Here is a 13,412-nt window from a genome sequence, read left to right on the forward strand (position 1 = left end):
GGAAGCTTGGAGAATGAACAACTCCAAGATGGCCGACAATGCACGAAGAGTGCAGTTCTAGTCTTCCTCTGCACGCTGAGTTCTACTTGGGGCGCTCGCAATAGAACGTTGATGCACTTCACCTGAGTTCTTAATGGAAGCGCACGCATACCAAGTTTCTCGTGTAAGTTAGTTAGTTTAGTCAGGTTTACGCCGAGTCCGTCGGGTTTCGGTTGTGAGTTTTAAGTTGTTAATGGACAATTCCAAACTCCGAGTTCAGCGCAGTCATTTCCACTTTGTCTGAGTACCTATCTTCAGAATCCATGCGCACACCACTGTTCAGGAGAACGCTACTTCCAGTGTCCTGCGCAATAGAGGGAAGATGCTACACAACCAAGAGAATAGTGCCTGAGGCGCGGAATACACGCGATGTTTCCGTTTCTCCACAGCTCAACAGAAAACAATGCAGTAATTATGAGGCAGTGTTCGAGTTCCTCGTACAAGACAAGAAGTCTATCGAAGAGAGACTAACCAGAGCTAAGTACTAAACAATGTTATAAGAATATTTTAATACAACTACAGATATTCAAAAGAAAAGACGTAATAGGAGTCTTATACTTACCAAACTCATTCCTCTCGCTGTATTGGTCGCCTGAGGAAGCAACAGAAATAGAAGGAGATTAAAAATAGATATGCAGGTTAGTACACATAATTAACACGAAATATAGACAAGCAGAGTAGGTAGAAAAACACAAGATAACACAGTGGATATTTCTAGATTATACAGAAGTTCTTCATTCAAGAAAGAGCGGGCTATTAAACAATAGCAGGCAGACACGAAGACACGTAGAAGAGAAGTAAGGTCTAAGGTTATCCTGGTACGTGGGTTGGATTTAGAAGGGAAAGCTAAGGTTATACAACACTTGTGTTAAGATTGTTGTTTTGGGTTTTTCAGAATCAACAGCCGAGATTGTAACATAACATGATGAAGAAACAGAAGGCTGGAACCAGATAACCGCAGGCAGTCTCTTTGTCTTCTTATTTATTTTATCCACTCCCCCTTCCCCCCTTGGGAGATTCTGCTTGGTATTGATATAATTGTACCTGGAGATCTCCTTGGAGGGGCACTGGGAAAAGGCATCTCTGTTCCCGCGCAAGTTCTGGAAGCACCTGACAGTGCATTCTTTGTCACATGGTACCAGATCTTGTACATCACTGTGGGTCAGCCTTAACAAAGGTTTTGAAATCCACTGACGACAATAGACGACAATTCCAAGAAAAATCTGAACCTCCATCTGTGTGGCTGGTGGGCTTATTCTCAAAATTGCAGAAATTTATTCTGTTGAGACTTTTCTTGCACTTGCTTCAATTTGATGTACAAAATAAGTTACTTAGGGGCTGATAATGACTTTTGAAGTGTGGGATCAACCCACCACCCCACACCGCCAAAGTTGACCGCCAGCCGCCTGCCTGGTTAGGAATTGTCCTTTGCCATTCCTATAGCGGTGCCTTTGAAAAAGGCACCGCAATGGGAACTGCAAAGCAAGTTCCTGCATGGCATGGACTCTTTAGTCCATGCCGTGCAGGAACTGGGCATGCATGCACATAGGTAGGGCACACAATGTGCCCCCTGCATGCATCACAGTGTACAGGGGCAGGCCCACATGTATTACCCACTGCCAGTCTTTTCATGGCTGGCTCACTGCCATGAAAAGGCTGGTGGTGTGAAAACTCAGAATATGCGTGTGGTGTCATAGCAGAACCACCAAGCATATTGCTGCCCCAGATTGCTGCGCCATTTCCAGGGAATGTGGTTCCCTGATGGTTGCAGCTGTTCCAAAATGGTCCGACCGCCGTACTTATAAAACGGCAGCCGGACCATTGGTGCGGTGGTCCCCGACCGCCACCGTACCTCCACCACAGGTTCAGCGGTCCGATGGATCAACAAACTTGTAATCAGGCCCCTATTTTTTACAGTACTGCATTTTTGTTGAGAAGATCTTATGTCCACTGTCAGCTAGATGGTTTAAAAAGGTAGTTGTATCAAGTTTACAGTCTTTTCTTTTCTTAGATGTATTGAGTAAATCATCTATATTTTGCACTAAGACTGAATTACAGAGCAACCTCAAGATTTCTAGATCTTTCTATAGGGTTTGACTAAAAAGTTTAGGATTTTCAGTGTTCACTTTCAGCATACCGTGGAATCTAACTCCACATGAGAACTTTATTCACAAATTGGAACGCAAAGAGGAACTGACTATACTTATGTAAAGGAATTGAAAAGTACACTGCGCATAAGTTGATGACTCTATAGCATTATGCAGCAGATGAATTCTGAAACAAAATTACTGATGGCTTTGGCACCACAAGACAGATAATGGGATTACAATTTTGTTTATCTTTCTATGCCACACAAAATGAACTGACTTTTATTCTCTTATTGGCCAAATGTAACTGTTACATCTGGTGCTACCTGATTAACAATTTGTTTATTCCTAATCCCTACAACTTGGACTTCTTTTCCCAAGATGGGTAGGCTGGGGACTTTCACAGAATGTTCTGTAGAATGGGTAGCCCCAGAATCAATCAAAAATGAAATGGGATGGGCATTGACTTCTCTTTTGACATGCGCTCTACTTTGTTCTACCTTTACGACTGCTCCAAATAAGCAATCCTCCTCCCACCTTAGGCACTGTCATTGTGAATGTCTCCCTACTGAATCATCATTCAGAATCGATGGATTCTGTTGGTAGCCTGCATTCTAGGGCATTTTATTTCTGAAATGTTGCTGCATCACTGGAGGTGAAAGCATTGGCATTCTAAATGATCTCTGATTTTGCATACCCTGCTCAGGATTTGAAACAGTTGAAACTATAATATTTTGCTGCATCTGTGGAACACCATCACCCTGAATTCTATTGGCCTACCAATTCCAGTGCCCAATTTTCTCACAGCAGTGACAAGCAGTGAGTCTTTTAATAATTTCAACACTCACATTGACTTCATCATTGTTCATCATTCCTCTTCCACCTCCTTTCATTTGCATCATTCCATTTCCCATCACTGTACACTGCATTTGATTCATCATGTTCATTCCAGACTGTACAAAATTGGCATTTGATCTCATCTGGTTTTGTGGTCCTTTATCAAATCACTTTGTCTGGGCAATCATCAGCTTCTCCTTGATCTTCTTCTGCTTTCTATTGATATAATCACTGCTATAATTAGCTAGCTTCAAAATCTCATCCGTGCTCTTTGTCTGTAAACACAATTTACTTTGCTTTTTATGATTACTAAGCTCTTCTCTCACATCCAAGACAAAAGCAGACATGAAACGACTGATACCATCTTTCTCAGGATCATTGACTCCACTGTGTTTCTTGGAAATGTGCATACGCCTCTCATAAAAGCATGCACTGATTTGTTTTGCTCTTGGGAAGCTTTCAAAATACTTATACAATTGAAATCCTTTTACTGCACCCTCTTTCTCAGGAACTCAAAGCTCTATCTGTATTTGTTAGCTACGTCCTCAGAAGGAGCATTATTAGAGCACACTACCATAAACCACAATATCTCAAGATCATCTCGATCTATCAGATAATTCAACCAAACAATAATCAATAATTTAATTTACAAAAATGAATAATACATCAACAACACTGTAATTTATCCACCAACTGAACCAACAATGAATGCTACAAATCTAAACATCTCGCAAACCGCATGACAATCCATTTCACAGCCTCATACTTCAACATACCTCACAAATACACACCAGATATCAATACATGCACCCTATTAATACTTGCACTCCAAATTACCCAGTAACGCATTGCAAGTCAGCTTCCCTGGGATAACAGCCAGAGACTGGAGCCCTCCATGGTTTAGGAAAAGTCCACTATTCTCTCAGGATGGGCATTAGAGACGAGGATATCTTTTGAGGACCTATTTCTAAGAGGAACTGCTCCTACACCACCATCCTCCCCTATCAGTCTATCGAAGTGGAAGCTTCATCATTTCGTACCGTACCCCAATAATTTTGATATTCCAAAATCTTCAGAACACCAGTACAAAAGCTGTGACTTTAAAGGGTTTTATTACAGAAATCTCTTTTTTTATTTATTTTTTTATTTTTATTTTGTATAGCAGCAGATAAATAGTTAGCCGAGCATTACAGATCAGACAAATGATAAAAATAAAGAATAAACAGAACTGAGCATGACTTTAACAGCGTTGACATGGGTAAACAGATTAGACTTTTAGCATTGAATCCAATTATAAATAGGGGCCCAAATTTTTAAACCAAAAGCTTTCTTTTTCTTCCCCTTTAGACAATACACAGCTTTCTCTAGCTGATAAATGTTTAACAATTTAGATTGCAACTGAGAAAATGAAGGAGGATCAGCATCAAGCCAATGAGAGGTTATACAATATCTAAAAATAGACATAGATATAAATAAAAAACCTTCTTCAGCACCTGTCTGCAGCCTATCAGGATTTGATTGGATACCAAGTATTACGAGTTTGGCAGAAAGTATTACTAGTGGGTTCATAATGTTATTTAAAAACTTTTGAATTTCAGAAATAAATTGGGTTAGATTAGGACAAATAAAAAACTTGTGAATAGAATTTGCACCAAGAAATCCACATCGGCTGCATTTGTCACCTCTATTGGCTTTCCACTTCAATAATTTAGCAGGGGTATAGTATAGGTCGAATATGCTCATAAAGAATTGGCTTTTTAAAGATCCATTACACAAGACTTGATCGGACAATGCCAATGCATCAGATACATTTATACTCTCTATACCCAAATCCCTTTGCCATTTTATGTTAAATAGTTCAAGATTGTCTTCTAGTCGGTTTATCATTGTCTGATAGATCACCCCGATTCTATTTTGTTTCCAGCAGTATTCCAATACATCAACTTTCTTAATTTTATTAGTGTTCAATACATTTTTTGTATTTAGAAAACTGCATACTTGCAGATATTTAAAAAAATCGGCTTCGGGCAAATTATACTGTTGTTGTAAGTACGTGAATGTTTCGAATTGTTCTTCCTGATAAACATCCCCTAACCGGGATATGTTAGAACTTTGCCAGCGCTGCACAATATAATCTGTGAATATTGTTGGCAACATCGGATTATCAAATAGTGGTGTGTAGTAGCTAAAATTGCTATTCAAACAAAATCTTATCTTAAATTGCTTCCATATCTGGAAAGCCGTTAGCATGACTTTAAATCTTGTTTTTTTGTAATAGCTTGGTTCGGTAAAGCGTACTAGACATTGTCGTGCTTGAGTACCAAGGATCATTACATAAATTGATGGATATGTGGGCTCATCTATAGTTATCCCTTGAAAGATTAGAACACTCATGAGCCTAAGCGATACGGCCAGATAGTATAGACGGAAATTCGGCATTCCCCAACCTCCTCTAAGCATAGGTAGGGTACACCAGCTGAGAGACCTCCTAGCTCTTTTGTATCCCCATAAGAATCTTGAGATTATTCTATCTAGTTTTATAAAAAAGCTAGAGGGGATCAATAAAGGTATAGTCCGAAAAAAATAAACAAATTTAGGAAAAAAAAGCATCTTGACAGCATTAGTACGGCCATAAAGAGAGAGATGTAAATTGTTTAACCTTTCAAGAGACCTATTAGTGGAAGCAAGTAATGGATCAAGATTAAGCCCTAGAATATCTTCTACCTTAGCGGACAGTTACACACCTAGGTAAAGAGCCGTAGTTGATAGTGTCAAACCGGCTGGTGAACCGACAGCAGAGTGGATTATCTGTGTTTTTGCAATGTTTAATTTGTAACCGGAGTATAGGCCAAATTCACGAGCTAGTTCTATGATCTTAGGGAATGCCAAACTGATATTCGATGTGACGATCGCAACATCGTCAGCGTAGGCTAAGATTTTATATCCTATTTGATGGATTATAACCGGGGGGATGCTATCCTCATTTGTGAGTTTTTATTACAGAAATCTCAAATATCAAGCCATACATAATAAATGCCATGCAGGCTCAAAGTACAAAGTTCATAAAGAGTAGTCAAAAGTCTGAAATCATTCTAAGTACCAAATGAGCAACAACATCAAGACAGGTTAGATATAATCCCTAATGGAACATGAAAATCTGCAAGGAAAAATCTCACAGATGCCCCAAAATCAAGTAGTTTGTGTACACAATTGTTGCATAAAAGATTAACTGAAGCAGAGATTGAGCATGGCATGATCTCATGATGAAGTTAAATGCCAAGTCAGAGAAATTCAAGTTGGTGATCAGCACTATCCCATTTTCTAAATAAGCAATACTGCTTTCTATTGATACTGTCTATCGGAGAGCATTTGAACATAACTTGCAACATTTAGAAAAAGCTCTTCATGAATGTGTGAAGCTGAACTAGACCATTGAAACATGATGGAAGAAACCTTGAAAGTTACAAACTACAAAGTACACTAAAAGGTTCATTTTAATAAGCCCTTTGAATTCATGGTGAATAAAAAACATTACATCAGTTGTGTTTACTTTCTGTGGAGCCTGTGGGGAAAGGAGTTGTGCTCGGGGGGGGGGGGGTAGGCCTGATGGGAGAAATTGAATGCAGGAGTAGAAAGCAGAGGCAGAAACAGGATCCATATTAACTAACATGGTGGTTTCACCAACTTGTGGCACAACTAAATCATATTAATAAACACACTTCTAAACCTCGTATTAAACTAGTTCCATTTATTAATACAGAAATGTTTGACAGTTGTTTAGCCTTAGTTTTAAGCTTAGAGACATGGATTTAGAGGATGGAATTGACTATTAGGTATATTATGATTAGAAATAGTCACACAGGTTTTGGACTTAGGGGATTATGATTAAGGTGTACACATTTAGGCATTTCTGTTTGTATTTAGACAGACATGTTGGCCTTAGGCTTATTTGAATGCTCACCTGCTCCTTACCTGTTGTAGATAGCTTAAGTGGATGGGTCTGAACTTAGATTTAGGGCTTGTAGTTAGGTTTAGGGTGTATGAGTAGTGTATCCATTTGGCTTTTTGACATGTATCCTATAGGAGGACTGTGAAGGATTGGGCCGTAGAGTTGTAGGTGAGATCACTCTCCAATGCAACTGCACATGCCTACCTGAAGGTCATCAACCCAAATGGAAGAAGATTAAAAGAATGGTAATTCAAACAAAGTAATCCAAATGAAAAGAGTCAATGGTTGTCAACATTCTTTATTGAAAGTATTATAGTGGACAGTCTGTGTTATACAAAGAAATTGTTAAAAGTCATGTCTTACTCTTGAACCATAATAATCAGTACTGACTATGAATGAGGGCTAAGATTGTCTTCTCTTTCTTTTCCAACAGCTACTACAAGAGCAACAACACAAGGTATTTTACTTCTCCCGTGCCTGAGGAATGACTGTAACTGCCTGTAACAAGGGTGCTATAGCTGGAAATAAATCAGAGACAATGATTGTTGATCTAGTAAAATTGAGTATGAAAAAAACAAGAAATAGCAAAAGGGATGCTAAAAGAGGGTTTGATTCAGGAACAGCTGAGTGGCACTGGGCTAGGTTTTCAGGAAAGAAATTACAAGGGAATGATAGAGAGTCTAAGACATGACAGTGGGCTGGAGTGTTAGATGGAATTGAGTGTCAGGTGGTTGGAGCGTCAAAGGAGGAGTTCTGGATGGTAGGAGTGCGAGACGACTGGAGCGTGGGAAGGCTGGAATATGAGAATGTTGAGGTTTAGGACTACTGGAGTATAAGATGGCTGCAATGTTGGAGGTTTATGCTGTCATCAGTGTATTGTGTCAAAAGGATGTTCTGTCAGAGTGCAGTGTGTGATAAGATAATTTTACAAACCATATTTTGCTAAAATCGCTTTTGTAATCGAGCATCTTTTACAATTCCAATAAATCTAAAACCACATTTAAAATTGAATTCTATAGCATGAAAAAAGTTTAACCTAAACATTTCATTATGTATTTGACAACACAGTTTAAAAAACATGATTAATTAGTAAATATTTCAAGATCTTTTTAGTTTTCTAGTAAGATTTCATTACAATTTTAATATTAAAACCATATGTAGTTTACAGTTTAGAACAACAAAATAATTGCAAAACCAAACAGCAAAATAAATGATGTTAAATTAAAATGTTGTGCAAAGGCACAGACAAATAGAAAGTATTGAACTTCTACATAGTGACACACACATATATAACTATATATACATTTGTGTGTGTATGTGTTCAATGGGAAACTAACATTTATAAACAAATAATTACTGAAATTTACCAATTATAGTTAAGTGATCTAACTATAATTTGCGCACCCATCTTGCACTGCTTAATATGCTCATATATTAAATAACTCATGACCTGCTACTTGATACGTTTGATACCTTCACTTATGACCTCTCAAATGGCATCATTGATCACATTCCTATCAGACTGCTGCTGATGAATAAAGTACATGTTTCCTTTTTCATGTCAGAATGGTTTACTGACATGGATGAGAAATATATTTGAGAACTCATAGAAAATGTGTCCTCATTTTATCCTGCTAGAGCACTAACCATAGTTTCTATTACAAAACAAATCCCCTCATTTTGTTTATTTCGAAAGGAAATGCTTTAAAGTTTTACAGCTTTGAATCCATCAAGATGGCCATTGGTGTGCCACACTTCTGTCATGATACAGAATATTAGCACTCTAGTTGTTCAAGTTGTTCAGTAGAGCACTGTGGGAGGCTGCAGTAGTAGGGTATCATCTGACAGGCTGCTCTTGTTAGAAATACATGTTTTACACAGAATGACACTTCAATCTTACATGCCTAAGGAAGTTATATGAATTTGTAGAAAATGTGGTCTCATTTCAGCTTCTCGAGCACCTTCCATAACCTCTATGATAAAAGTATGAGAGAAAATATGGGAGTCAGCATGGCCCCCTTGTGATCCCGGTAGAGTAGGAACAGGGGTGGGAGCACACCGCTTCACCTCCCAGCAAGGTTCACACCTGGTATTATGGTAAATGCAGTCTCATGTTGCTTGCTTTCCTAAAATATTTACGAGTGTTTCGCCAGAGTTGGCGCAGATGGTGCTGATCTCTAGACATGTGTTTCTGGTTCATTAACCGTCATCAGTAGAGATTACAGGCTTCAAAGTTGGGGTTTGTTGAGTAGGCTGCCAAACATTACATCCGGTCAGGTACCTCTCACTGGCGCGCGGGTGTTTCTTCCACGAGTTCGTCAGCTCAATGACTCACGGGAGTGCTTTTAAACAGGAACAGGGGTGGGAGCACACCGCTTCACCTCCCAGGAAGGTTCGCCACTAGCATTATGGTAAATGCAGTCTCATGTTGCTTGCTTTGCTAAAATATTTACGAGTGTTTCGCTAGAGTTGGCGCAGATGGTGCTGATCTCTAGACACATGTTACTGGTTCATTAAGCATCATCAGTAGAGATTACAGGTTTCAAATTTGGAGTTTGCAGAGTAGGCTACCAAACATCACATCAGGTCAGGTACCTCTCACTGGCGCGCGGGTGCTTCTACCACAAGCTCGTCGGTTCAATGAATCATGGGAGTGCTTTTAAACAGGAACAGGGGTGGGAACACTGCTTCACCTCCCAGCAAGGTTAGCCCCTGGCATTATGGTAAATGCAGTCTCATGTTGCTTGCTTTGCTAAAATATTTACGAGTGTTTCGCCAGAGTCGGCGCATATGGTGCTGATCTCTAGACACGTGTTTCTGGTTCATTAACCATCATCAGTAGAGATTACAGGCTTCAAATTTGGGGTTTGCTGAGTAGGCTGCCAAACATCACATTAGGTCAGGTACCTCTCACTGGCGCACGGGTGCCTCTTCCACGAGCTCGTCAGCTCAATGACTCATGGGAGTGCTTTTAAACAGGAACAGGGGTGGGAGCACACCGCTTCACCTCCCAGCAAGGTTCGCCCCTGGCATTATGGTAAATGCAGTCTCATGTTGCTTGCTTTGCTAAAATATTTACAAGTGTTTTGCCAGAGTTGGCGCAGATGGTGCTGATCTCTAGACACGTGTTTCTGGTTCATTACCCATCATCAGTAGAGATTACAGGCTTCAAATTTGGGGTTTACTGAGTAGGCTGCCAAACATCACATCAGGTTGCCAGAGTTGGCGAAGATGGTGCTGATCTCTAATTATTTGGGAACTAATAGAAAAAGTGTCCTCATTTTAGCCTGCTAGAGCACTAACCATAGTTTCTATTACAAAAAAACCCCTCATTGTGTTTATTTCAAAAGGAAATGCTTCAAAGTTTTACAGCTTTGAATCCATCAAGATGGCCTTTGTTGTGCCACTCTTCTGTACATGTTTTAGACAGAATGACACTTCAATCATACATGCCTAAGGAAGTTATATGAATTTGTAGAAAATGTGCTCTCATTTCAGCTTCTGGAACACCTTCCATAACCTCTATGAGAAAAGTATGAGAGAAAAAATGGGAGTCAACATGGTGCCCTTGTGATCCCGGTAGAGTACCATGGAACAAAGAGCACACCAATAGAAACACAAGAAATCACATTAAAAGGTGAAAATCATACGATACGTCGACTGCCTCCAGACACCCAAGCCCCAGCCCCTACTATACACAACCTTCTTCTTCTACAGTAGTGTACACAGAGAGCATTTTCCCTTCAGACATCCAAGCATCATTAGGTGACCAACTTCTACTACTATCTACCTTTTCCCTATGTACAGCTTCACATAGAGGTCAGTCCCTCATGATTCCGAAGCCCCATGAGCAGATGAAGCATCTATTACACTGCCATTATCTTGTGCACTGTTTCTTATGGAGCACCCACTCCCTCCACATACTGTAGCTCCTTGGAGTGGGCAATTCCCTATTTCGATTACCTTTACCCTTCACAAAATTACAAATCTGCATCTACAAGTAGTTGGACAGCTATGCTGTGCCTATGTGCTGGCACAATTTGTGCAAACTTGCAATAACGCATGGACACTTACACTGGGGTTCATGAGTGTTTGTATTTGTGCAACAAGAAGTCCCTGTCTGCGCTAAAAGTATAGCGATAGATGTGATTTCACAAGATCTGGGGAAAAAGACAAATTATTAGTGCACTGTCAGGAGTAGTCACAATGTGTCTGGAAAATGATAAAAATATACAACATTTAGCACAAACAGGAATTAAAATACATCAGTGACTACAATCCCATTATCACAAAATTATGGAACTCTAATAGTGATGTTCACTGTTCTGTCTAGAACCATCTCATAGAGGACTATCAAAATGTGATATAAATTGTGAAACTTTACTTCTCCTCCTAATTTTATGAGTTAAGCATGATTACAGACCAGAATTCTAGAAATTAACTAGTTGCAACAAGTGAGCCGCTCTTTAAGAGACCTGAAAAAGTTGTTATTATGGCAGTGATGGTATAAAATCTAATGTTAGTTAGTTCTTATTCACTTAAACGTATTTAAAACAAAGAATGATAAATTATTTGTAGGAAAACATATAGGGGAATATTTGCAAGGGAATGGCAGAGATTGGCGTTCAGCAAAAATGCTAACTCCACGCTCCGCCATTCTGAAAACGCAGGGATGAGCTGTATTTACAAAGATACGGCACATCCCTGCGTTTTCCCTAGTGCTGGCGCTAAATTAAGCTGGCTAGCGCCAACACAGGCACCCTTGCACCATAGTGCAAGGATGCCTTAGTTGAGGGAATGATTGTTTATGTGCAGGAAGGTGTCTCTTCCGGCACATAAACAATCACAAATGGCAATCTGAAACTTCTATGTGTGCTGCATTGTGCAGCACACATAGAAGTTGTAAATCGTCTTTTTTCTAATGATTCTTTATGTGCAGGAAGGGATAACTTCCTTCCAATAAACAATAATTCATGGCATTTTGCTGTTCCTATGTGTGCTGCACAATGTAGCACACATAGAAACAGCAAAAATGAAGAGAAATAAAGCATTTCTTCTCGTTTCTCCATGTTATGACTAGGTTCTCCATGGTCTTAATTTTGTACTGCCTTTGATTTATGCCACCCTTGTAAATAGGGCACAGCATCAAAATCAATGGTTGTTGCTGCGAAACGTCCACCACTACACCCATTGCTCATCTCTATCATACTAAGGATAGTGTGAAAGGATGCCTTATTCATAAGGTGGCGTTAAACCACGCTAAGTGATTTATTGTTGCCTTGTAAATCAGGCTAAGCCCCTATCGCCACAGTAACATCATTAAAAGTAATAATCCTGTTGCAATAGTGGCTTGTAAAATACCCCATAATATTTTTAGAAAGACCTGTTACAATTAACATTAGTAAAAGATCAATCAGTCTTTCAAATGATAAGTGATAAAAAGTAAGTTAGACTTCAATAAGCATTATTAATGTTGTTTTATTGGGTTATTAGAAATTTTTGCACAATGCACAAATGTTTAAAATAGGAGCATTTTGTAAAACATACATATTTGAGAAATTAACATCAGCAACAGAAATAATTCAATCAAGACATGGTTCACTATTATTTCTCAAACATACTTAGGACAAATGTGAAGGAAACTGTATTTCTTGAATGAAATGCTATGCATGTTGAATTCAGTATTCAGAGAATTTCTACAAATAGAACAGCAATCCCCTATCCTTTTATGATTCATCGACCACTCCTGTGTTCAAGCTATGGACAAACTTAAAAAATAGATACGAAAATTTCAAATACACCAGGACTAAAGAATACCTTAAAAACTGCCAAATAAGAGATCTCTGCCACTCTGGCAGAGATCTCTGCACCTTAAGTGGAGTCGCGACCTAGGTGACTCCCTTTAAGGCTGTAAAGCATCGGTGTGTGCATGGCATATTCAATGTACTCACACAGTAAAGTTTTATGGCTTTTAAAAACAAACTCCCAAAGTGGTAGTTATTTTAGAAAATAAATGTTCCTGACTACTGGTAGTTTGATCCAGTGTGTGGGGTCATTTATTTGTTTTCCTGTTGTCCATGCTTTCCAAGGAGCCATCAAACAGAAAAAAAAATTATATCCTCATAGCCACCCTAAGAAGAGCAGGAGGTCTGAAGTACTTTGTCCAATAGTCCAGTCAGTCCATCTGTCAAAGGTTTCCACCAGCAGGGCCAATAGGGGTTCCAGTGGCAGAAGCATGATGGTTTGCCCCATTCTAAAAAGGGTGGGCAAACTGGGAGTGTAGTTGATAGGGTATCCTGCTATGTTTGTGCTAGAGTACCCTGTCTGCCAAACTTTAAATAGTGCCCATAAGGTAGATGTTGTAATTATTAACATTAGTAAGAAGGTCTTCAAAGAAGAAATGAATTATGATGCATTGTCCAGAGAATGCATTCTAGATGGATTATTCCTAATTGCTTTTAAAGAAGAAAAACAAACTACAAATATATACTTCTTACAAG

General features: G+C 39.2%; 1 protein-coding gene across 7 annotated transcripts in view; it reads left to right on the forward strand.

Annotated features, from left to right (window-relative positions):
- LOC146866836 (scavenger receptor cysteine-rich domain-containing protein DMBT1-like) overlaps positions 1-13,412 on the forward strand; it is a 434,615-nt gene that overhangs the window by 227,150 nt on the left and 194,053 nt on the right. For all 7 annotated transcript variants that reach the window (XM_085601880.1, XM_085601907.1, XM_085601925.1 and 4 more), the window contains one exon: positions 7,346-7,369. In XM_085601880.1, coding sequence (XP_085458006.1) covers positions 7,346-7,369 — 24 coding nt within the window. The remainder of the gene's footprint in view (positions 1-7,345; positions 7,370-13,412) is intronic.

This window comes from Triturus cristatus, chromosome 1_2, assembly GCF_964204655.1.
Source record: "Triturus cristatus chromosome 1_2, aTriCri1.1, whole genome shotgun sequence".
Taxonomy (NCBI): domain Eukaryota; kingdom Metazoa; phylum Chordata; class Amphibia; order Caudata; family Salamandridae; genus Triturus; species Triturus cristatus.